This window comes from Lepisma saccharinum, chromosome 3, assembly GCF_977018435.1.
Source record: "Lepisma saccharinum chromosome 3, izLepSacc3.1, whole genome shotgun sequence".
In the NCBI taxonomy this organism is placed as follows: domain Eukaryota; kingdom Metazoa; phylum Arthropoda; class Insecta; order Zygentoma; family Lepismatidae; genus Lepisma; species Lepisma saccharinum.
The window spans coordinates 62,966,552-62,994,109 of NC_139231.1; the positions used below are offsets into that span (position 1 = coordinate 62,966,552).

The following is a 27,558-nucleotide window of genomic DNA, read 5'->3' on the forward strand; positions in this document are numbered from 1 at the left end:
TGGAATACAGTACTTTGAGAACTGAATGTGAAAAATAGGTATCAATCTGTATGCTGCCACAGGCTTTATCTGTAAGTGATTGTGTTGCTGATTGTCGAATCGAAGGAATCTATTGGTCAGTTGAATTTTTCCTGATGCCTTGAACCATAATATTGGATCTCTACTATTGCACATCTGCAATACTACCATAGCATTGGTGGTCACATCTAATGCTCCAACAGCATAAAAAAAAATATGGGTACAGAACTGGTACTAATGTTGGTTGGTACTTTTGTAAATATCTTCATGAACTATGAAAATGTAGAAATATAATTAAATCTATAGCAAAATCATATATCGCAATGGATTCATGTAATTAAATTACATTTATTTTAATATTCTGATTGTATCATAAGTACACGGTGTCTACACAGAAATGTCCTAAATTGAGAGCCTTGTTAAAAGCACATATAATTTGTTTTTTCATGTCTAATGCATCCGTTGCAGGAAAGTCAAAACCGAGGGGGTATTTTTGCCCCCTCCCCCTTCCCGGTCGCATGCTAAAAATGAGACTATATTTTTTCCAACTTATCTCTGGTTCTGAAAAAAAATATTTTTGCGCTATTTGGATCAACGTAGCCTCAAGTTTTTGCTACCAGCAAGAAGTACGTGACACAAAGACTTACGTGCAGATTAGAATTGCAGTCACGTCTCCACAAATCAAGTGCAACGTGGAATTATCCCGAATTCGCTACTTCCGTTTCCAGTTTTCTAATGAATCTACCAGGTTTTGTATGTACAGGCGAGGTCAGTGTGAAACAAACCCAGTGTACCCCGGTGGGAAGATTGGAAGACAAGGGGCCATAGGACAGCTTAATTTTAAATCTCATCTTTTCCATCTATTCGTACGATAAGACGAGACTAGATCCTCCAAGTCTTGTTGAAATGAGACCAAGAACGAGACAGACCTCTGTCAAATCTAGAAGAAGAAGTGAACAGAATGGGTATTACACTTCAAGGCGATATGTGGTATACAAGATAGGCATTTACAAGTAGACACAACACTGAGAACAAGGTAAACCTTTCCTTCCAGACAAGACGAGAGACTGACAAGTACTGTCTCAATCATATTGGTGCTGTTCCCTGAGGGACGGAATAATAACTTTACTGTGCTCCCTTCCCAACATAACAGAAAAAATATATTTTTCCTGTCCTCAATTAACTCTACCATTTGCCTAAAGTTCATTCCAGTGTTTCGATCTTTCGGCCCCCAACCTCTCCTCACAAAAATCAGCACCTATGCCCCTCTACAAACCTACAATGCGTGTCGTAAAATGTCACAGTATTTGCTATATCACAGTAATATCAGAGAAATTTGAATTAGCCGCCCCCTGTGAATGAGATTCACACAAACACACACATACACAAGATCCTCAGATGAAAGTTGACACCCCACAGCAATTTTGGCAATAACTTCTGCTGAAATTACTCATCTATCACCACTCGGGGGGGCCACAGTCGAAGTCCCTGGACCAGCGCTTTTCCGAAAATTTTGAAAGTTATCTGGAAATTGTGATAGATGCATTGAGGATATTTTAATGCATTCTTGTATGTGTCTTAAAAGGTTTTAACGTTGCATTTCATTCCTCGTGCATATAGCACATACCATGTAGGCACATTTAGGGGATCTCGGTCAATGTTCCAATTGGGTTTAACCCCCACCCTGCAGGGTTATCCCAAGGTACCCATTGATTTGAGGTTGGGCGAGACCCGGAGCCGTAGAAACAAGGCCAGAAAAATTCCCAACCTAGGAATCGAACTCGAGTCTCCTGCATGACAGTCAGACTAGACCACCGTGGCTCCGGGAAGTTGGCATTTCATTCCAACTGTGGACCACCTTCCCTTTTGGTCAGGTGGTACACTTATTGTCCAGAGAACAGCTGCATTTTGAATGGCCAAAAGTACAGGAAAAGTTACATTGGAAGATCACTGTACTGAAGTCAGTCCCCTGATATAGAAGCAATAAACTGGCAAGTTGTACTTTTCTCCTTGCATTTTATTGATGTTTTCTGTGTTGGGAGGACAGATAAGGATGAGACGAAGTACCGTCTCAATATATCATCCCTTCTGCGTGCTCTCGGTTTTTAGTTCTGGAAACTTTGAAGTGTATATTTTGTTGTTTATATTCCAACCTACACTAATGAGAAATAGAAAATCCAGATATGTTTATATATATATATATATATATACAAAAGACAACATATCAAGCATTTGTGACATGGGAAGGGAAGAGCGGATGCCAATTTTTTAATTTTTTTTTTAGTTCTGTTAGTTTTGAATGTCCTGTCTAAACGTGGCTGACTGATCGCTTAGTTTTAGAAGTATTTTAATTTATTCTTATGTTCACGGGTCATTTAAATTCATTTTAGATGTCGACAAGGCATGATCTCCTTCTTTAACATCTCAGTTGAGGGGGGTAATCACTCCCTCCACCTTCCATATGATTCTCATGAAAAATTTATTTCAAATGTGAAACATCTGACTGAAGAGTTATTGATTTGTGAAGACTTACGAAGTTGAGAGGGATGAAAAACACCACCTTCTGGTGCAATTTACTTTTTCACACTAAGCAATGTGTTTGATAGCTAAAATATTAACATTATTATACAGTGTTATTACAAATGATCTTTCCGATTACAAACTTGAATAACTCACATTTAATAACACTTAGATACATGAAAGTTGTGTCAATGGGTCATTCCATGCCAAACCATCCAATGGTGGTTGCATGACAATTTTAGAAAAATTTCATTTTTAGTACATACGTTTGTACATGTTTCTAGATATCAAAACCAATGTTCATAAAAATTTATTGTCTTTAGTTCTCCTGGGGCAGTCATTTTTCCAACATGGCGCATGGCTTTTTTTGCTCATGTAGCAGTATACAGAAACCTTAATATCTCAAAAACCATTAAAGCTAGAGACCTGAAACAAAATTTATTTTGTAGCTAATGAAGTATACTTCCTATGATATTCAGGTATGCTTTGCTTAAAATTACATCGTAAGTACGAAAATTATGGTGGAAAATGGGGTAAGAATAGTTAAAAAATTGCATTTTTAAGCCTGATTTTTTTAATGAAGGGGTTTAGTCTAAGGCTTGATTTTTTTTTCATGTGTAGACCTACCTGTGTGGTGTCTGTAAATAAAATATCAGTGCTTAGAAATGCACCCCTTTTTTACAGCATGGGCTCAAACATGGCCTTTCATTGAATTTTGACAGTTTTCGGGGTTAAATATCTCAGATGGGTTCCCTTTAGAAATTCTGAAAATTGGCACATACGAAGCCCTTCATGAACCTAACTCACAGTAAAAATCTCAACTTTTAGATTCAACTCGTTTTGGTCAATATGAGGTAACGTATGTCACCTAATTTCTGACGTTGCAAAGTAAGGTTAAACTACATTCCATACTTAGAATAATGAAGTCTCTTCTTTTTCTTTTTTAAATTTAGGTTAAATAAAGGCTCAGAAAATATAGTAACGTAAGGTTTTAATACTTGACTTACCAGAAATTAAAATTACGAGGTATGACAATTGAAAATCTGCGAAATTTCATTGCAAAAGGTTTGATTTATTAGGTACCCATGACCAGTTGGTGTTGTCAGCTCCAAAACTGAGCTTCCCCCATATTTTTATCAATGTAGCAGTACATGCAGCTTAAGATAGGCAGTGGCATGCCCAGGAATTTCAAAAGGGAGGGGAGGGGGGTTACATATACTTTTTTAGTATACAGTCCTGTTTTTGACACATTATCCTGCCTTTGACATAATTGTTTATGGAATACTAGGCCAAAGGTATTGGGTTATGACTCCCACAAACCCCTCCTTGGGCACTCCACTGAAAGTAGGCTATTTATTTTGGATTGTCAAAGCTGGTAGAATATATTATCTTTTGTTTCCTTTATTTTCCACTTTTTTTTCTTCCAAGAAAAGACATTTGTTGAAATAGATATGAGTCATGCACAGCAGAAGATTCAGAGACATGTTCTAATAGGATGTGAGGCAAGCCTAGAATTGATCTGTGCATGAACATACAATCTCTGCTGTCATTCTTCCTTTGCCTAATGTACTGAGAGTAGCGACTTGTGAATGTTCGTTATCTGTGACAGGAAATGGAGTGTTCTGTAATATTTTTAACTGGAGAGGACTGTCATAAATACCCTTTTGGTAAGGTTCCCAAAGACCTAACTAATCTTAACAAAGTCAGTGAAAATGATAACACTTCTTCGGTCAAGACTACAGGCTTAGAGACAATATGCAAATACCATTCAATATAGCTTTTTATATGGTAAAGTATGTTGTGATCTGAAAAGGTTAAGTAAGGTAAGGTAAAAAAAAAAGTGTCAAGAAAGCCTTATACCAGTTAAATCAATATGCCTGATATGTTGGAGTAAAAGTTTCATATGTGGAGAAAGTGACTCACTTAAATGCCAGAATTGAAATCATGTCTTTGTGCCAAGCCAAGGAAAACTAAAGGAAATGCAAGAAGTCTGTTCTGTTTTTTATGCATTTCCTATTTCAAAACTGAGGAGGCTGATTGCAGAAAAATAATAAAGTGATCTTGCTCAAAAAACTATTCACATCCTACAAGGAGTGCAAAGGAAACTGGAAAGTTTCATTTCACTAAGTATTAAAACTGAAGAAAAGGAAAGCAAGTGTGACAATACTGTGGCCAGTACAATCATATAATTGAAATTATAAGAAGAAAAGTGTAAATGAGAAAAAAACTAATGTTGAAAAGGTCAGAATCATCAGTTTGATTGCTACCACTTGGTCAAGAAAAAGTATGTGATGAACTGAAGGTTTCTGATAATTTGCTTAGAAACTTAGTGAAAGAACAAAGAATCCTGCCTGATTTAGCAAAGAGAATGAATAGGAAACTGGAGCTAACAACACCAACTGGTCATGGGTACCTAATAAATCAAACCTTTTGCAATGAAATTTCGCAGATTTTCAATTGTCATACCTCGTAATTTTAATTTATGGTAAGTCAAGTATTAAAACCTTACATTACTATATTTTCTGAGCCTTTATTTAACCTAAATTTAAAAAAGAAAAAGAAGAGACTTCATTATTCTAAGTATGGAATGTAGTTTAACCTTACTTTGCAACGTCAGAAATTAGGTGACATACGTTACCTCATATTGACCAAAACGAGTTGAATCTAAAAGTTGAGATTTTTACTGTGAGTTAGGTTCATGAAGGGCTTCGTATGTGCCAATTTTCAGAATTTCTAAAGGGAACCCATCTGAGATATTTAACCCCGAAAACTGTCAAAATTCAATGAAAGGCCATGTTTGAGCCCATGCTGTAAAAAAGGGGTGCATTTCTAAGCACTGATATTTTATTTACAGACACCATGCAGGTAGGTCTACACATGAAAAAAAATCAAGCCTTAGACTAAACCCCTTCATTAAAAAAATCAGGCTTAAAAATGCAATTTTTTAACTATTCTTACCCCATTTTCCACCATAATTTTCGTACTTACGATGCAATTTTAAGCAAAGCATACCTGCATATCATAGGAAGTATACTTCATTAGCTACAAAATAAATTTTGTTTCAGGTCTCTAGCTTTAATGGTTTTTGAGATATTAAGGTTTCTGTATACTGCTACATGAGCAAAAAAAGCCATGCGCCATGTTGGAAAAATGGCTGCCCCAGGAGAACTAAAGACAATAAATTTTTATGAACATTGGTTTTGATATCTAGAAACATGTACAAACGTATGTACTAAAAATGAAATTTTTCTAAAATGGTCATGCAACCATTTTTTTAAAAAATTGGTTGATTTGACATGGAATGACCCCAATGGCAAGGGAAATTCAAAATTTTTCAGTGGTTGGTACAACTGTCGCGTAGTTAATGATTTCGTTACTAGAGGCGATAGGAGAGAAAATGGCTGCCAAAGAAGACAGGAAGGCTGTTCGTATGCTGGATTTTCACATCTGCCAGTCTGTTATCACTGTGCAATGTAATTTTAGAAGGAAGTTTGGTGAAGATGCACCCAGTGGGCCCAGTATCCGTAAGTGGTATTCTGACTTTAAAGCAAGGGAGTGCATCTGCAAGCGAAAGTCAAGCGGCCGTCGACCAATGAGCGAGGCAACTGTGGAGCGTGTGAGAGAGAGTTTCGCACGAAGTCCACAGAAATCCACCACAGTCAGCAGAGAATTAGACATCCCGCAACCAACTATGTGAAAGACTTTACGCAAACGTTTGCGGTTCCATTCTTACCGTCTGCAATTGTTGCAGGCCCTGAGACCGGATGACAAAGCCAAGAGACTGTCTTTCTGCAAGGACGTGCAAATCGAAATGGAAACTGATGGTTTCACGGAATCATGGTGTTCAGTGATGAAGCCACTTTCCATCTGTCTGGCAAAGTGCACAAAAATAAGGTCAGGAACTGGGGTCTGGAAAATCCTAGAGGTTATGTGGAGCATGTACGCGACTCCCCCAAGCTGAATGTTTTTTTGGGCTATCAACCATGAAAAGGTGTATGACCCTTTCTTCTTCGACGAGAACACAATCACGGGGATTTCGTACCTAAAGTAAGAATCACGAACCTTCCGACCCTCTGTAAACAACCGTCTCACATCGAGTAACGTATCACTCTGCGCCAGCTATTCGTGAATGGTGCGGCCATCATATACTGCTCACTCGCAACCTTTAATTTTACGTAACATGGAAAAACGTATTCTTATTTTAACTGATAATCTACACATTGAAGTATAATAAATTTTCTACAAGTGATTAAATACATGTTCTTGTTCAAGAATGAACATATTTTTCTACGCCAAAAGTCTCATTTATCTGACACTGGGTTAACAGATCCCCCTTCCCCCCTCGTCTCTCAGTATGACAACGCCAAAGTTATACAAGAGAGTGAGAGATTCGTTTCAGTAAATTCAAGCCTTTTGGTTTTATTGCTTCCTCTTCCACCAAATTATTGCCCAACATTGTTGACATGTAGAGTATTGTTTTCTTCTTTGTGCAACAAATATACCGCCAGTTTTAGCAGAAGCTATACAAAGATAAGCCGGGGAATAAAAAGAGATTGTTTATCTTTCTCTCCGTTTCTTGTGCACTTGAAAACAAGAAGATGATAATAAGCACATTATTCACGCATGTCTCATGCAAGTAATGTATTTTCTTACCTTCATTCAGCAGTTCCTTTTTGAACTTGAGGCATTTTCGGCTCTAGACATCATCCTGTCCGAGTACGGTCTGTTAAATTTGCTTCCCACAAAAAGGAACTCAACGTGGCACAAGGAGAAATTTAACGTCGACTGCTAAAATTGTGGAGATAGTTATCAATCATCACTATCAACATCTTCCCCACAGTGGACAGGACGGTTCTTTAATTGAAAGAAGATGAAAGCACCTCGCGTTATATTGTGCTTATCTCAAAATCGGTGTACTTGTTTATACGAACAACAACGTGTTTTTTTCGCGGGACTCACAACTTGACCAGTCGTTTTCCTTTCTTTCACCACACCGAAAACACAAAGACGCAGACACACTTGGACAACAACTTCACTGCTTGCTCAGGATAGCACCGACACAACGTCACATAAACGTTAAGAACAACCTGCTTCTTGCCACTTTGCAAACGGCTGTATTTCCGAAAGACTACTCTGAAAACACGGGAGACCTTCCTGCACGCATGGAAGTCGCCATGTTTGAAACTGGCACTATTTTCTTGCTGTTCACGTGATCGATTGTAATTTATACAATAATCACGTATTATTATTATAAACAGAAACCTTTAATGAAAATATATTTTAAAATGTATAATCCAATGTAATTTACACATTTTTCTTCCATTAGCGTACTTTCATAGAACAGACTACTTGATGCGGAAGAAATCCGTTATTAGGCTGTTGCCAACCTCAATATTTCTCACTAAGTCAAGTACAGAAACGGAAGTGGTATGTGGAATGTCGGCATATGATAGTGTGATTTCACATTGTCAGTGACGATCCTTCGGGGATGGGGAGGGGGTGGGATGCAGGAGTCGATCTATAATCCAGAGGTGTTCACCATCCGGATGGTGACATCCTCACACTGCGGAATACTTTTGCGGGTGAAGGAGGGCAGGCCGTAGGGTGAGGGAGGTTGATTTAAAATGAACACCTCTCAACAAGAGAGAAGAAAAATGTGACAATATTTAAAAATTCACCCCCAAACATGCATTTTATTTTATATGTAGCATACAAAAAAATGTGACTGCCTCAAAATATTTCTGTATTCTACAGTCTTCTTTTCCCACTTTTATGCTTCTCTAAGTTGCTGTTTTAGTTTCCCTTGGTGTCTTTGCTGCATAATCCAGCATTTTTGAACGGGATGAAAAGGACATAGAGTGTGTTTTTGGATGAAGTAACTTTAGAGATGTTGAAGTACACTCTGGAGGATACTGGAATGTGTGACATTGAGGTGTAGATCGACCACGTTGCGACAACGCACATTTGTCATTAGTTACGAGATGATGAGGGATAGGTGATATTTGAATTCCAAATTAGTTAGCCGCCCCCGTGACGGAGTGGTTAGCACATCGCGCTACGATGCCAGGGGTCACGGGTTCGAATCGTGGCCTGGGCATGGATGATTGTGAATGTCCATTCATCGATTTCATCATATCACAATCATTCATCCCCATCTTCGCGAATTAGCCATAAGTGGCACAAGTAAAATAAAGCAAATCAATCAAACCAAATGAGTTATTTTCATTATTTTTATCTAATTAATAATTATTAATTTAGTCAATCAAATCATATGTATTAGCTTATTTTCATTATCTATAATAATAAATCATAACACTTTCAAACATCAAATACATTTAATGAAGAAACCCCGGTTTCAAAACATAATTTATCTCAATGTGTCACATTCTTCTAGCAAGGATGTTTTAGTAAAATATGAAAGAAAATTAATCCTTTGGTACGGAACCGTCTTACTCCTGGGGGGTAAAATAAATATTTTGTATTTGATTTTTTTAATTTAGCATTGCTTTTCTTCCACTTTTGGCTAATCCAGACGATGAGAATGAGTGATCGTCAGATGAAATTGATGAAGGGACACTCACAAATAATACCCATGCCGGGATTTGAGCCAGGGAACTTCGGTAATGAGTCTGCAAGTCGGCCACCAGGCAAGATGTTCATTTTTTTTTATATATATATATATACATGCATTCAATAACTTTCAACAGGTCATCAGTGATATACTGCTTATTCCGCATTTGTTGACAAATGGAATGTTTTTACACCTTGTAGGCTATGTGGATTATTATTTTTTCATAAGTTTGCAACACTGTTAGGGTACACGTGCTTTTGTTTACAGAAGGTCTTAAGTTCTATGATTCTCACTTTACAAAAGTTTCGGACATAGCTTCTTCCACAACTGGAACAGGATATCGAAGGTTTAATTTTTCAACAGGATGGGGCACCACCCCACTTCCACTTAGACGTCAGGTGTGAACTGAATAGGCGACTACCAAACAGATGGATTAGGTGTTCACGTTAGTGAATGTTTGCGTTTGCCTCCACGTTCCCCCGACCTTACACCCGGTGACTTTTTCTCTGGGGCTTTGTCAAACAACAAGTGTATCGGCCACCTTTACCACGTACCATGCAGGATCTTCGTGTTCGAATCACAGAGGCCATTGCATTAATGGATCGTCCAATGTTACAACATGCATGGCAGAAATTGGACTACAGGCTCGGTCTGTGTCACGTGACACAGGGAGCTCACATTGAGCACATGTGATGTGATGTGATGTGATGTTGTGAACCAAATGTAATACAAAACTTTTTGAGTTTCAATTTCCATTGATACCATTTTCATGTATCTGAGTATTATTAAACGTGAGTTATTCAAGTTTGTAATTGGAACGATCATTTGTAATAACCCCGTACATTATTTTGTGTGGATAAATTGGAGATGACCTATGAAAGTGAAATGTGACTGGGAATAATGCATACTACAGAGCAGGTTCTACCAGAGATAGTTGAAAATACACGGAGTTTGATAGTGATTCATTTCATATTTTTAGATCGTTATCATGGCACATTCATGACGATGACAGATTTTTGAGTGCATATATTTTCATCAATTTTCGCGTATAGTATTAAAATCTTTATATGCTCAGCATTTACATTTGTGGAGAAACAACACAGTGTCACTCCTGTAATTGTTCGTTATGAAAATCTACCCCATAGATCCAGCTTTGTTTAGCCCCTGTGCATACGGTTGACTTCGAATCAAATTTTTGTCACTTTATTAATTTTTTATAACACTACCAAATACAATATTTACCTATGTTTTTTGGTTTTCTTTAATAGGACAGTTGAGGTCTTCACACACTTCTTGATAAAAAATATTGATTGATTGATTTAGTTTATTTTACTTTGCTTTTCTGCCACTTTTCGCTAATCGCGAAGATAAGAATGAGTGATGGCACGATGAAATGGATGAAAGGACATTCACAAATAACAGCTTATGCCCAGGTTGGTATTTGAACCTGGGACCCCAGGCTTCGTAGCACACTGCGATAACCACTATGCACTATGCATGACGAAAAGAAGTAAGATGTCTACAGTCTACCCCTAGCTACAAAAATGTATGATCAATATGGACACTTTCTTGACACAGTTATAGTACCTGCGAAAAGAGTGATTTATTTATCCTACCCTTATCTCCTCGTCTAGCTAAAATAAATGGCATTAAAAAATCAACAGAGCATCGAACAGTGGGTTAATTTATTTATCGTGGTTTGTCATAAATGCATACCTAATAAATAGCTATATAAAAATAAATGACAATATAATATGTATTAATAATTATAGAGATTGTAAAAATCGGTTGGTAAATTGGAAAACCTGCCCATCCCCCTCACTCTTGAATAAGTTCCGACGTCCCTGATCCGTTGTGTAAGCCAGGAATTGAAATTGCAGTCAAGTTTCGCATAGCCAACGTTGGGCACCTTTGGTACAGTCATCTGTCCCTGTGAAAATTGTGTCCGTTCAGGAGTTGTGGTGTGGTACGCCGAGTTTAAGTCGATTGTTAAGGTGTAAAGGAAGTTTCATTGTGTGTATCAGAAAGCATCACCACATGCAACGAGGATAAAAGCATGGTATAGACAGTTTCTGGACACTGGGAGCATGTTGAAAATGCATGGAGAAGGCTGGTGTGTGTCTGATGAGCAGGTAGAGAAGAAGTCGATGCATCAGGCTTCACAGGATGTTCAGATGTCACAAGCAACTGTCCATAAGGTCCTCAGAAAGCAGTTGCAGCTGTATGCATACAAGGTGCAGATTCTGCAGAAGCTAAAGCCCATGGACAAGCCATAGCGGATAGAATGGGCCTCCACGTTCTCCCGATGTCACGATACTGGATTTATTTTCCTGACACTACGTGAAGGATCGAGTTTATGCCACTAAAGTGTGTAACCTTCATACCATTAATCCGGAGATGTTGGAGCAGACCTGGATGGAAATCAAGTACAGACTAGACTTCCTTTGCATCACCATGAACAGAGGTTCATGCAAAAGTGGTGTTATTTTTTTCTACAAACTAAACACATGGAAGAATTGGATGTTGTTTTTAGAAATTTGTACTCCTAAGACTTATGTGTGTGAATAACATTCTCTTATCTTTATTGCGGTGGAATTGGGAACAAAATAAAATTAGGTAATTTCAGTGTACACCCTGTATATCTATTAGGGTTGGGATCGATTAATCGGTACTCTATCGGTAACGACCGATATAGTCATATCGGTGTATCGGTTTGGTAAAATTACCAATTATTTTACCGATCCAATATATCGATAAATACCTGATAATTTAGTGCAAAATTCTGCCATTTTGTTGTAATTTTTATGGATAATCTCCATGCCCTACTTTCTAAAAAAGTAAATGTCTAAATATGCAATTTCATTTTCACTGCAGTCATCTTGAAACACACATTTATTAAGGAGGGCAATGAACTTTTTAGGTTCTTCAAGGACCATTTCTAATTTTATATCGGATCGGTAGAATATCAGTTACCGGTAATTTTTATATCGGTACTTTATCGGTATCGGCCAAAATTTCATATCGACCCATCCCTAATATCTATGAATACTTTTGGGTGAAACTCTAGGTGATTTATGAGAGCCAGTTAAAATATAAGCTGTCAAGGAGATATTATGACATAGGTTATACTTCGCTTTCAGCCACACTAATGTTTTCAATACAACAGGAGCAGTTCATCCATTATCAGTCATGAATATAGCCTGAATTTCTAGGCATTAAAAATCAAGCCAGGTGCCAGAGACCCAGGTTCGAATCCTGGTTTTGCTGAAACTTGAAATGTTACTTTTTTTGTAAAACTTATACTAAGAAAATTAAGTGCACCAACTTACTGGAAACATTTTTGAAATGAAAACGATTACAGTGTCCTCCTCTTTACGTGAGCAAGCCATGAATGCTGATTTAAGGTCTTGAGTCTCTGAAGGAAGGCTGTCAAACCTTTTGGTCCGGGAGCACATCAACTTCTCAACCCTTTCTTCACCAATGGCCTTTGGAGAAGGAAGTTTTGAACACACAGTACCTAGAAACATATATAGATCATCAGAAACAACTGCAAAATCATGCAAAATTTTATCACAAACACTTCCAAAGTGTGTTGCATTAAAAGTCATGTCTCCTCTTAACTCAAAAGTATTTAAGTATTTAGTACTATTCTCTTCTGTCTTCAACACTCATTAATATGTAAATTTGTCCAGATGAAAGCTGCAATTTCAAGGTTCACTTGAGCCTGACCTGGCAAAGAACTAAATTGCATGCAAATTTCAGGTTAGAGTTCAATCTTGAATTCAGAGTTGCATTAGGAGCCATCTTGAGACTGGCTTAGCTAAACATAATCTCTGGAGACATGAAACAGTTAATAATAATAAAAAATAATAAATATAATATTAGGGCTGAGTCATTAACAATGACTAACGATCATTATCTGTTTGAATTTATTCATCAATACTTTTCTGGAATTTGGCGATTTTGCAGAATCCAGAAAAAAGGATACGATTTTGCAGTCTAAATGTCTAGAAATTATGCAAAATTCAAAGTTTTTCATATATTTTGCCTCAGTAATGTGTGTGGAAAATACACGGATTTTGTGGTTAAATAAAAGCTACTTTAATATTCCAATGTAATTCTTGAATATTTTAATGAATGAATTTTTTGAACCATTTGCACTTGGCCCAAATTTGAAGCGCTTTTATTGGCACAAGTGGGAATAGGTAAAAGCTTGAATTTGAGTGTTTTGTTTTGTTTTAAGTCCATGCACAGATAGGGTACTGGACTTAAAGTTCAAAGTGGAATCTGAATTACTATGAGCCCCACCTGATATCGAACCCAGGACCCCTTGATTGCAAGGTGACACTGTTACCACTACACCACTGGGAAGACCAGGAATATGAAAGAGTATCGCCACTACTGGTATCAGTTCAAACTGGTATTGGCTCAACCTTACATATACCTAGCAGCTATATGGCAATAAAGAGGCATTGTACTACACTGTGAGAATCACATGTGACATGACAAAAAAAAAAACAATAACTTATATTCATTTCAAACAACTTGCATTTTCAACAGTAGAAGTATTACAAGAGTGCAAAGAAAATTTGTCAATAATTAGGCGTAAGCGGAGGCCATCCCAGCAGCAAAGCAACAAGTTCCCAAGTGAATGGTAACAGAGGCTACCAAAATTAATAAAACCTCTACAAGTCAGTTTCGAGGAAAAACTTACGAACTCCCTTTTGTCTAATTATTGTCAACCGTGTATTTTATTCCCTAAACATGAAAAAAATTGTCAATTTAGTTGAAACAAAAAAAAGCTTACAGATACAATTTTCCAGATTTATTTTCAGATATAATACAATTCTATTTTGTTGGTGTTATCATTAATCATAATCACTTACTGTGAACACTGTTGAAAGGAGAATGATCAGTACAAATACTGAGTAAAAGCAAGTGCTACAAGGTAATGGTGTACAATGCACCATGCTGGGAAGCTGCATAAGGGGGTGTGGAGATGGCCCCACATAATCTCTATCTCAGCCATATTGGAAGCGATAATCAATACTACACTCCTGATACCAGGTAAAGGCTAAGTGAATTTCACAGCTACATTATGAAGGGAGATTATGCAAAATACCTACTGACTGACTCAAAAATTACATTTATTACTTAAAATAAATCAAGCTGGCACAAGGCGAAAGTTATAGATCAGTGATAGGGTATGTGAAGTTCAGGTTTTACTTCCAGAGCAATGCATTATTACTTATACATACTTACTCAATACTGTCTGTGCCAAAGGCAACCACTGGCTACATATTGCCTGCAATTGCAGCCTGGAATCCGTATGTCTCATATCCCTGGCTGTTAGCTTAACATTTAAACTATTCACAATTTTCTCCAATTTGCTCTTGTCCTGAAAGATGGAAACGTATGATTAAACACATAAATCTATCTTAACAACTTTGAACATGTGGAGAATTATTAGAGATGGAGAAATATTTGGACGTAAAATTCTTGAAAGCGTGCAAACGGTGCGATGTTTTCCCCAAGTTCATCCAGTGGAAAGTGCAAAATAGTTACAGAATGAAGAACGTCATTTTCGACAAACAGGCTGAAATTCGCCAACTGTCTCACACGTGCAAACAACAAAGAAATAGACTGGAAACCACACTACCACCCGCTAGGTGGGAGCATGCAAAGGATAACATCAAATACATGCTGTAAATCTTGGAAAAACAAAAAACAAGGTCTCTCCGCAACGAACTTCACCACCTGGGAGGAACATGGCCGAGTGATAATACGATCAACCCGTATGGCGGACAAGGGAAAAAAATCATAAATCATTCGAATCTCTAGATCCCAAACAAATTCAAAGAACTCCTTGCCTACGGTGATAAGTTTAACCTACAAAACAGTAAGCCCCCCACCCTCGACCTCATATGTGCGGCAGAAAAAGCAGCTTGTTTTGCCCCCAAATCCCAAGATTCAGAAAACATCAGAACGTCAGCAGCCGGAATTTTTCAAAAAGTGATGACCAACAGCGAAACCAGGAAACCTAATCCAGTGCACCAAGAAATCTCTTCTGTCCTCTCCGAATTTGACAAATGGCTGAACACCAATGAAGTTTGGTGTCTAAAATCTGACAAAATGAACCAGTTTGTAATCATGCACAAGGGCGATTACTCTACGAAAGTAATAGACAAACTAAACAATGACTCGTACAGTGTCATCAAAAAGGAACCCACAGACAGGTACAATAGAATTGTGAAAAATGCAGTGAAATCTAGTGTCATACTCAGTGAACAAGACCACAAATTCCTTTTGAACCACCACCCATCACCTGTCATTGCCTATGGCATTCCCAAAACTCATAAACCTGGAATCCCCATGCACCTTATAATAGTTGGCTTCAATTACCCCATGGTCCACTTAACAAACTGGCTAAAAAAACAAAATATCTCAATTCAACCACAAACTAACATATGTGTTCTGCAACAGTGCAGATGCTAAAAATCTGGTGACTTCAATAGTGCAAGCTGACAGTGCAAAATTAGCCAGCATTGTGATAGTAGATATGTACAGTTCAATCCCCATAGACCTAGCGCTGTGTTCAGTTGAAAGATGGCTGACGACAAACAGAATCCCTGCTCTAGAGGTACAAGAGATAACCAGGCTATTGGAAGTTTGTCTAAAACACAATTACTTTCAGTTTGAGGATAAATTCTACAATCAATCCGAGGGCCTTGCGATGGGCAATCCGCTATCAGCTCCTTTAGCCAACATCGTCATGCACCTGGCTGAAAGAGATACTCCACACTCCAGAACTACAATACATCTGATATGGAAGGTACGTGGACGACACAATAGTCGTACACAAAAAGAGACAGAAGAACTCAACTTTCTAGTGAACAAACTAAATAGCATCCACCCCAGGCTCAACTTCACCGTAGAACAAGAAAAATATGGTGAAAATCAACTTCCTGGACATCACCATCAGCCGTGCACTTAACAAATTCACAACCACTGTGTACAGAAAACCAGATGCACGCAACCAGTACATACATGGTCTCTCTAGCCATCCCCTTAAGCAAAAAGCCAATGTGTGGCTGAACTTTTATCGAAGAGCCTTCTCCTACTGTTGGAGAGAAGAGGATCTATGAGAGGAGATAGCCACCATCACTGAAATAGCCCTGAAACATGGCTACACTGAAGCACAACTTTCCACTTGGTGCAGTAAATCGGAAATACACCCTAACCAACCACAATCAACCCATCCGCAAGCAACCCAGTCACAATCAACCTCCAGCAGCCAATATAAATGGTTTGCCTTCCCCTACCATCCCACCACTTCCAACTGCATATCCAAAGCCCTTCTCCTATATGGCATCCAAGTAGCACACAAACCCAAATCCAAAATAGCTGATAAACTGAACAAACACAAATGGTATTTCCTCTCGCCCCTTGAAAACCCAGGTGTATACGGTGCAGAGTGTGAATGCAAGGCACATTACATCGGGAGGTCCATCAGATCTGTCAATGAAAGAATCCAACAGCACCTAGCAGATGCGAAAAAAGCCCAACCCACTACTGGTCTTGCTAGACATATCAAATACAATAGCCATAAAATTCAAAAGGTTCAAGTGAAACACAGGAAACGCATGCCATAATGCACTTCCTACACGAGCTAAACATCGATAGCGGGCAAGCGCACCACACTTGGATTCCCCTACTACAACAGTTATCGCCCGGAAATAGCAGACGACACAGACCAAGATGCACAGTTAATAACAGCGCACCTAGCGGCAGCCAGAGAACTACAAACATAAGACGCACGCCAAGCAACAATACAGCAAGTTCCAACGAGGATGGTGGTAGTGGCCACTGAAATTAATCGAAAAAGCAAAAACAGCTTCACGGATAAAAGTGAGTACTAGTTTCTCCATATTCATTATGAAGTTAATTCTTCAATCTTAGAATGCAGCTCATTTAAAAATCGGACAAGTTATCAATAGCCAGGAACAAAACTTCAATATGTTTGGAGCCACACTTTCAGTGTGTCCAAAATATACTGGAAATTATGCAACACTTTCTTCAATCTGTATCAACATCTCATGGGAAAATTGGATTTCATATAATGCAAAAGACAGTCATTTAAATATTTATTTAACAAAACTCTAATAGATTCATATGCTATAGTTACAATGGAATATTTATATCTATATTAACATTCATAACTATCAAATCATAGGCAAGCACCAAGATGACTTTTAATCTTTTTGGAATATTTATACAGTGGAGAAATGCATCCATTCACTTAATCATTAATTATATTTACAATCTTAGCACTAACTCCACAGGCCTATAGCTTGAATTGGCTTCCACTGAGGAAGGAGGCTCAGACTGATGGGAGTGTTTAAAAAAGCAGCCCTTTTCTTGAGTTTCACAGTAGTAATTAAGATATTTGTGACTGCATGTATTAAACAAGCACCCACACACAAACTAATTTATTATTAGTTTTCCATATTATCACTCCACCCAACACTACCAACTACTCAAAGCTCACTCTTACTAAGTACATGGATCTTCATTGTTCTGTAAAATATATCTACAGTCGGCTCTCGATTCTACCACCCCGGATATAATGATCCTCTCGAAGTAACGACCCTTTTCCCGGGAACCGTGAAAAATTTGAAAAAAACTTGAAAAATTGAAGGAAATTGGCCAAAAAATAAGTTTGTTGCACTAATTCCCTTCGCGAGCGCTCTACCCTTCGCAAGTGGGTCTGATCTAAAAATAGACACCACGCTTGAATGATATCCAATAGCACTTAACCTGTCCCCCCTCCCCCAAGCACGTCAATGTATTACACCCTGCACCCGAGGGCTGCTACCCAACGTGCCATACTTGTTATGCCATTGTGATTTCGCTTGTTCTTTGATATGCGAGAAGATAAGATCGAATGGGCTTGAATGCTATTTTAAATCGACCTGACCTTGGCTTGTTTCCTTGTCCTAAGAGCTGCTGACAACTCGGGGGAGAGGGAGCAGCCCAAAATGACTGCTGGATTTAGCTGACAACTTCCCATAACCGCTTTCATTCGAAATGTGTTCTTTGTTCCCTGTACACTTCATAATACAGCGAAACTGTTAGAGATAATCAAAGCCAACATAGGCCAACCAAAGATCATCAACCCGCTTAATACATTGTCATCCAGGTTTCAGAAAAAGTTTACTTTGATCTTTGGTGCATCCTAACTCCCATTTCCCACTTCATATGTTTTCCTAACTGTCCTGATGTCATAATATTTGCAAAAAAAGTACTCCGTTGGCTGAGTGACTTCTCGCTCTTTTCCTGCCAGCAAACGTGTAAATGTGGTGGGGAGGGGGGGGGGTGATGCCGATTGTTTCAGCCACAATTTTCTTTCTCGTGTGTGGACACGGGCTGATAACAGGTGAGGGTGGAAGTGGACCCCTCCTCTCTTCCTGTGATGTCTAAAATGGAGCAACCAGTTCTGGATACATTCTTGAAAGCCAACAAAAACCATAGAACAAGTAAGGCAAAAAAAGTGATCGCCCCCTTCCCAGCTCATTCTCCATAACTGGTGTGCACAGCAACGTGATAATTGCAGAATTCAGGTTCTTTTTTTTATGCTGCATAGGAAATATTGCCCGTATAATTGTCTGTTGCATGGTAAAACTTAAGCAAGGATCATTTCTTTCTTCACACTGCTGACAAAAGTTCCGTCTTCGAAAGTTGAAATGCGGGAGGATTTTCTCTTTGATCACCGATCACCTGATGCTCGAACTTCCAGCCGGTCTAATTGTTTTTACCCTGCAGCTGGCGCCAGTGTTTAGTCTAGCATCTGCAAAGCTGTCGCTTGCTCATAACAGCAATAGCTCATCCAGCTGGAAGGAAAATCTCATTGTTTTGAATCTCCCAAAGCTGTTTTCATTTGGTCATTTGGAGATAAGGAAATTCGATCTCCAGAAAGAAAAACAAGAGTTAAAACAACTTCATGTTCTGTGCCTTCTGACAAGCAAAACTGTAAATTTTATTTTGCACCTGAAACAAAAATAAACTTCTTGAACACTCAAAGCAGTGTTGGAAGGAAATGCACACAATATAATTGCTGCTTTTCTTCAGAACCATTCATGTGAGAAAAAAAAAAAAAAAAGAAGTGCTCAATGTAGAAATGGACGCTGAAACCGATAAAAAAAAATATTCAAGGGGAAAACTTTTGGAGGAGTGGGTGTTTGACATTGAGAATATTCCTAAATCCAATATTAAGTTATTGATTAAAGTGAGAGTAAATAATGATCTCCCATTTTGATATCTGAAATGTGCAGGTTTCATAAAGATTATTTTGAGTTCATTTTATGCTGATGGGCTAATCGGGACTAAATATACAGTTTAAAGTGAAATCCAATTCCAAACCTGAATAATTATCAAGTGCGACTTGGTTTAATGTGTCCTAGGATACATATTCGGTGCAAACAGATCGCAGGTTGCGTGTTTCCTTTTTCAGGCTGGATTTCGATTCAAGTAGGGAAAGAGTTTGAACTGCTCCCTCGAATGGGAGGGGATGAATACTATGAAGTTGGTTGAAGCAAAGAAAACGTGACTTATTTTCACGATGTATTTTACACAGCCGAACCAGAATTAAAATGACAGCCCCGCTTTTTTTTTTCTGGTGCCAAGGAAGGTTGTGTTGTGTCTCCCGAGAGATCTTATCTTACCATTTAATCCTGTTACAGACAATGCTCTAGTATACCCGTATAAAATCCAACATTCATTCTGCCCGATTATCTCCAGACTTTTCCTGGCACCAGCATGACTGGTGTCAAGATTCCTCGAGTTTCGCTTGCAATAAACAATTGTTTTCCTTTTCGTAGATTTCAGTGCAAACAGGTTTCTCATGAACTAGAACTGTAAGAATTTCAGGGAAGAGTAACGACTGGGCACAATTAAAAGAAAATAACATTATTTAAAATCCTCTTTTGTGAAAATGTTTTCGTGTTCTATTTTCCTTCTCACGAAATGCATCTTGTGCATAACAGGTTGTATAACTATGCAGGATAAATGGTGTTACCGTCTCCTAGGAATCTTTGTGTCCGTTTGAGCTGTTGAAGCCCAAAATTGGTGCAAATTCCAATAACGACCCTTTCAAAATAACGACTCTTTTCCCGGGAACTGTGAAAGGTCGTTGTATCGGGAGTTGACTGTACTTGCATGAATATGACAAGAAAATTATTTGCAATACTTTTAAAAATCAAAAAGAGGTGGGGTAGGGGTGAGCACTATAACCACTGCCCAACTACGGAACTGGACTGTGTTCATAAACCCAAATGATAATACAAGGGTTATTTTTTTAAGTAAGGTCCGTTTTGCAATATAAACGAAGTAAGTAAATGTTTTTTAAAAAAACATTTATTTTCTGAATTTACATACACTTCTCTATTTTTCTACATAATTTCCTTGCTGGTTTAAACATTTATCATAACGAACTACGGGTTTTTGGATACCCTCTTCATAGAACTCTGCCACCTGTGATGAAAGCCTGTTACTCATGCTCGTTTTCACTTCTTCATCAGTCTCTAAATGCTTGCCACCCAGGAAGGTCTTCAGATGGCGGAAAAGGTGGTAGATGCTACATGCAAGGTCTGGAATGTTTGGTGGATTGTCAACACATCATCGACGGTCAAAGTGAAAGCAAAACAGACACTTTCAAAGTGCAAGATCATGGCAACTGTGTTTTGGGACAGGCAGGGTGTTTTATTAGTGGTCTTCTTGCTGCAAGGAACAACAATTAACTCAGCTTCCTACTGTGAGACCCTAAGAAAACTTTGTCGAGCAATCCAAAACAAATGGCGTGGAATGCTGTCAGCCAGTGTTGTACTGATTCATGACAATGCAAGCCCACATGCTGCAGCTCAAACTCAAGATCTGATCGAATCTCTTGGCTGGGAGGTATTCGATCATCCGCCATACAGTCCAGGACTTGAACCTAGTGACTACCACCTCTTCCGTCATCTGAAAACCTTCCTGGGCGGCAAGCGTTTAGACACTGATGAAGTGAAAATGACCGTAAGTAACTGGCTATCATCACAGGTTGCAGAGTTCTAGGAGGAGGGTATCCAAAAACTCATAGTTCATTATGATAAATGTTTAAACCGGCAAGGAAATTATGTAGAAAAATAGAGAAGTGTATGTAAATTCAGAAAATAAATGTTTTTTTGAAAAAAATTTACTTACTTCGTTTTTATTGCAAAACAGATCTTACTTTAAAAATAACCCTCGTAGTTTACATCTTTCCCAAGGATGACGTCGAGCACAATTTATTTCCAGCTTGGTAATGGAAAAAATGCATATACTAACCTTCCTCACATGAATGGTCTCATAGAGTGACCAAAGGTTTTCCAAGATAAATTGCACAAATAATGGCTTCTTTGCTTTTTCTTGAGCACCTTTCATAACCCTCTTCGTCTTTGAATGAAGATAAAAATCTCCCCACAAGGTTTTTCTGAGAACTTCTTCCTTCACTCCCAGCTTCTCAGCAAACAATTTTGCAAAATCCATCACACTGCAATTAGAACAAGTCTGTTATTAATGAATCTTTATCAGCTTCAATATAATCCTTTAAACTCCAACCTAACAATACTAGGACCTAGGCAATTCTGGAACTGGCTTAATACTGTTCTAAGACCTATGGCAGCAGACGAGTGGGAAAATCCACCCATAAATTATCCTATGAACCAGCATGGCTTACTACACTGTTCCTAAAGCTATACCCAATAAATCAGCGATAACAACCCTAAAATATGGCAGTAAAAAATTTCTCATGCCACCTGCCAGCAACATACTTGCTAAAATCAACACAAACAGTATTATTATTATTTAAAAAAAAAAAAAAAAAAAAATGCCAAGCTTTCGATTCCATCTCAGAATCATAATCCAGCAGACACAGCGAGTAGCACCAGCGGAGCTTGAACCGTGTCCACTTCGTTGTCACTTGACCAGCCCTGATGATTCCAAGATGGAATTGAAAGCTTGGAAAAACTTTTAATATGTTTTTATTGTGCTGTTTGTGTGTTTTGTGTTGATTTTAACAACCCTAGAATAATTGAAAGGTCAGGGGGGAAAAAAACAGGTAAGTCAATTTTCTATCGTAATTGTGTCATTTCTTGCCATATGGATGCTGTACTGGAATTTACATGCTTTATTTCGTTTCATCCATTTGACGTTTCCATTCATCAAAATATGTTTTCGTACCTTTTTATTTATGTGTTTAGTGGTGTTTTGCAAATTAAAATTAATTTTTCAGGAGATTGATGAGTGTTGACTTAACTGTTTTTTCCCTTCACCCTTCAATTAACATAATTTGCACTGCATATATTTTCCTCATATCTTAGCAAAACATCTTGTTTATGCTTCAGCACTGCAAATTTTGCCAACTACAGTAATGCTCCAAAATAGGAACATGGTTCCTTCTCTTCCAAAAAAATGACAAATTGTTAAGCATCTCTTGCAAATTCATGAATGCTTCACAATGTACTTGAAACTTTCAATTCAAGTTCTCTTACCTGAAGCCCCAACCATCGACAGCACTAGCAAATATAACATTGCCTTGATCTGGTGAAAAATATAGATTGGAATCATCAACATCCTCCAGCCCTGTGCTCCAGTCATAAATCTTCCCAACCTTCTCACCAGCTGCCTCTACATTTCTCTTCTGTCCTTCTTGTGCTTGGTTAGAACGGCCTATAACATCAAGGACAAATAGCTCTCCCATTATGGCATTGACCTGTAAAAAAAATATTAAAAAAAGTTCTTTATATTATCCTCTAATACTAACTGTTGGACACTTCATGGCCTTAGCTGCTGTTTAAGAATGAAGTTAAATGAAGTTATATGCACCACCAATATTCAATTGTAAGAAACTGATTTCATTCCAGTGAATAAATTGGTCAGTTCCAAACTTTGCAAGGCAATGCGAAGCAACAACCAACTAACTGTCTCGTCTTCTTAAAGCCGAAGATTTATGGCTGCAGCAACACAGGCCTCCTCTCCCATTCATGTCACATGGTCTGCCCACCTAAGTCTTCTTGATTTAATCTATATCTTCTATATATATAAAAATGGATGTATGTGTGTGGGTGTGTATGTTTGTTTGTTCCGGCATAACTCTCGAACGCCTGGAGCAATTTCAACCGAACTTGGTACACGTATCACTTGCAATCTGGAAAGAATACTTTGGGGGTAAGACACCCCAGGCACCACTAGGGGTAGGGGTGGGATGGGAAGGGGTGACATGTAAAAATAATCGAAAATCACCAATATTAAATTCGCAACAAACAGACATCCGTGACTCTATGCAATCCGGACAATGATAGTGTTTCTCGGGTTGTCTAACATTCAGGCTGATATGATTTTGTGTTGGGAAAATCTGTGGAATCCATAGTTTTCGTGACACTCCCAATGCAGTTCAACTTCAAGTTCATCACCTATCGACATGGGGGGTAACAGGAGGTGAAAAATAAAATGCCACAAATGACCTAGATTATTTTCTTGCAGTTTACGGTTATTACAAGCATAAGAAAACAGTTTTTCTTTGTGACGTTTCAGGAGAACACACGCTCCTTTCATCAGACATTTATTTTCATTTTGACTAAAGATACAGTTCTAACAATGGTTAGTAATTTTTTAAACAAAAAGAATCCGTTATATAATGGATCAAATAAAAAATCTCAAATACAAATAAAACAGACTGCTTTTTTCACAGTTAAGTTGCTATATTACAACAATGTAACATTGACAACATCCATTATATAACGGATTCTTTTTGTTTAAAAAATTACTAACCATTGTTATAACTGTATCTTTAGTCAAAATGAAAATAAATGTCTGATGAAAGGAGCGTGTGTTCTCCTGAAACGTCACAAAGAAAAACTGTTTTCTTATGCTTGTAATAACCGTAAACTACAAGAAAATAATTCTATAATGCAAGCAATGTGTACATACAAGAAAAACTATTATGACCTAGATTAGTGTCGAATCCATAGTTTTCAGAGTCGCTAAGCTAATTTGTGACGATCACATTTAAAATTAGTTACATTTTACACTATAGTTAGAATTCATTATTTTCCTGTCTAATACAAGATTGGGATAAATAAATACCTGGGCAACACCAGGTAATCAGCTAGTCATTCTAATAATATCTGGACATGAATACAAATTATGTAGTTCCAAATTATGTAACCTTCCCCACTCAGCTGTCTCCTCATCCCTTTCAGGTCCAAATATATTTCTAAGGATTTTATTTTAAAACACTCTTAATTTATGTTCCTCTTTGAATGTAAGAAACCAAGTTTCGCATCCATATAATACTACAGGCAAAATTACTGTTTTGTATATTTTAACTTTTAGTTTCTTAGATATTATATGAGAAGATAAAAGTTTATGAAGAGTAAAGTAATTTACTGAATTAAGCCTGCTTTTCATTTCCTCTTTAATATCATTTTCATTTGTTAGTATTACTAACAAGTTGTTAATAATTAGAGTTTAATTATTACCTAACACTTGGTTTTGGCCTGTAAGCATATATTTAGTTTTCTCTTTGGCAACTTCCAAAAACTTCATACTAGGATATATAGTTCTCTTACCTGTTCAAGAATCTGTGAGAGATGAACATATGCATCTAGAGGTGACAGCTTTACGTCCAAAATTAATCTATCCAGCTTGTTCAAAACCAAAATTGGCTGAATATTTTCCAGCCAAGCTTGCTTCAAGGCAACCTTGTAAAAAATAAAAAATAAGAATATATAGAAAAAGTTTCCAAACAACATACATGTACGAGATTGAAAGCTTCGAATTTCTAGATTAGTATTTTTTATTTCAACATTATTATTATTTTTTTTACTTTGTATTTCCACAACTTTGGACCAATTGTCATGACAATGAGTGATAATTAGATGAAATTGATGAAAGCACTATCATACATTACACCCTTTCACAGTCTGGGACTTGGAGCTGGGAACTTCAGTGATGAAATCAAAAGTCAACAGCTTAATATCGACCACTGAGCTGATGATTTTCATGAAAATGTTTGAACTTCATATCACATGTTATCAGCATCATAAATAGTAACATGACCTTGTCTAGACATATACCCAGGCCTGGATTTACTGGCCTAGAAACGACGTTCCGGTTTAAGAAAATTTAGAATTTTTCCCTTCCGTCTCATTAGAAACGACACTGGACCGTTCCAGTTCATTCATTTTTTTAAATATATTTCACTACATTTTTATTTTTCAGTGTGAACTAAATTGTTAATATAATTTAATAGCACATATACAGCATTCACATAAACTTCAAAGTCATATCTCATTCCCATGTTTCGGTTACCTTTCTTCTTGCACTTCTGTACATTGTTGCCATGAGGGGGGCTTACCAGAGTATGATGACATCTATATTGCTTTCATCCTTTTGGGGCCTTCCCGATGGCATAGTGGTAGCGTCGTCGCCTTGTAATAAGGGGTCCCAGGTTTGATACCTGGTGGAGGCACATAGTGGTTTGGATTCCACTTTAAACTGTAGGTTCAATCCCGATTAGCCTTACTGTGCATAAAGGGGACTTAAAACACCATCTTCTTGTGCCTTGTAGTTCTTGTTTTTATTTTTTTATTTCTTAATTATTATTATTATTTGCCGCGGCATGTGGATTTCATTGTTCTGAGAGATGTATCCTACTGCACAATATCTTTGCAAAAATTCAGGTTATCCTTTTATGATCATTATTTCTTCTTCCCTGATTAACCTAATGGTATAATAGTTGGCAAACACTTTTCCCCTGTTGTGCGAGCTGACTACCATTCACAATTTTCATCTGTTTAAATTTAAATTTTAAAAAGGTACACATCACAACATGTAATGTTGGAAATCTAACTACATGTAATGTGGTCGACTTTCAATCAATCTTATCACCAAAATTCCCAAGTTTGAGTTCTGGATTGGGCATGGGTATTCTGGAGTCCCTTCATCAATTTCATCTGCCCATCACTAGTCATCATGATAATCCAGTTGGCAGAAAAGAGATGGAAAATAAGAAAAATACTCTACTTTCAAAAGGGGTGAGAAATTTTAAAATTTACCTTAGTTTGGGGGCATACACCTTCTACAACATCCACAAGAATGAGAGCCCCATCACAGAGTCGAACAGCAGTGGAAACTTCAGAAGAAAAGTCAACATGGCCTGGGGAGTCTATGAGATTCACAAGATACTCAGTTTCCACTGCAATGGAAAAGGAAAATTATCCGTAATTAAAAATACAAAATATTAAACTTCGAAGCATGCAAATGTATGCTTCATCAATGCAGGTATACATTTGTCCCTGTCTAGTCAATTGAAAATAAAATTAACTTTAATCTACAATGAAGTGAAAAACTACTAGGTACAGTCATTAAATAACAGGAATTTTATTATAACTTTCAGGGAGATTGATGCACAATGAAAAATTGTATCACTGGACACAAAATGGTTCCTTAGAAATACGCCACATAGGTGTTGGGACAATCAAGCAGTTTGCACCTGCACAGGAGTACATGCAACATGGCCGCTCCACCGTCGACTTGCACCAAAGACGAGCAACGAAGTGTTATTCGTTTTTTATGGTCAGAGGGAGTGAAACCTTCTAAAATCTACAGCAGAATGAAGGTTCAGTATGGAGACAAGTGTTTAAGTAAGGGGAAAGTGTACGAATGGGTGGAAAGATTCAAAAACGGAAAACAAAATGTGAGTGATGAACAGCGGAGTGAGAGAACAGTTTGCGTGGGAACTGAGACAGTGAAACAGCAGATCGACCAGCGAATCTGTGCCAACAGGCGAGTCACTGTTGATGAAATTGCCGTGGAATTCAACATGATCATGGACCTGCATTCAATATCATCCATTATGACCTTCGCTATAGGAAAGTGTGTAACCGATGGGTACCAAAGCACCTGTCGAGTGTTCATAAGCAAGCGTGGCAGACAATTTCTCAGGAGCACTTGGACCGTTATGCTCGTGAAGATGCTTTCCTTGATCGAATTGTGACAGGAGACGAGTCCTGGGTGCACTATTATGAACCAGGGAGTAAGAGACAATCGATGGAGTGGACGCACCCAACACCTCCGGTCAAAAAAAAAAATCAAGACACAGGCATCTGCTGGGAAAGTGCTGCTAACGATCTTTTGGGATGTCAATGGCCCTATATTGGTGCACTTCCAGGAGAAGAGTCGAACTGTGAATAGTGCTCGATACAGTGACATGTTGGTAAGCAAGTTGAAGCCTGCCATAATAACAAAACATCGGGGACTTCTCTCAAAAGGAGTATTACTGCTCCCCCATACGGCTGTGCATACTATGGATAGAATATATGATCTGAAGTTTGAGGTGTTCAAACATCCATCATACAGTCCAGACTTGGTGC

At 37.9% G+C, this 27,558-nt stretch overlaps 1 protein-coding gene across 5 annotated transcripts in view; it reads right to left on the reverse strand.

Annotated features, from left to right (window-relative positions):
* The window catches only part of LOC145985087 (elongation factor-like GTPase 1), a 400,968-nt gene that overhangs the window by 359,015 nt on the left and 14,395 nt on the right, over positions 1–27,558 (reverse strand). For all 5 annotated transcript variants that reach the window (XM_083118671.1, XM_083118670.1, XM_083118669.1 and 2 more), the window contains exons 4-9: positions 26,242–26,381; positions 24,754–24,885; positions 22,675–22,895; positions 21,470–21,674; positions 14,372–14,507; positions 12,439–12,626 (exon numbers count right to left, since the gene is read on the reverse strand). In XM_083118671.1, the coding sequence (XP_082974797.1) occupies positions 12,439–12,626; positions 14,372–14,507; positions 21,470–21,674; positions 22,675–22,895; positions 24,754–24,885; positions 26,242–26,381 (1,022 nt within the window). The remainder of the gene's footprint in view (positions 1–12,438; positions 12,627–14,371; positions 14,508–21,469; positions 21,675–22,674; positions 22,896–24,753; positions 24,886–26,241; positions 26,382–27,558) is intronic.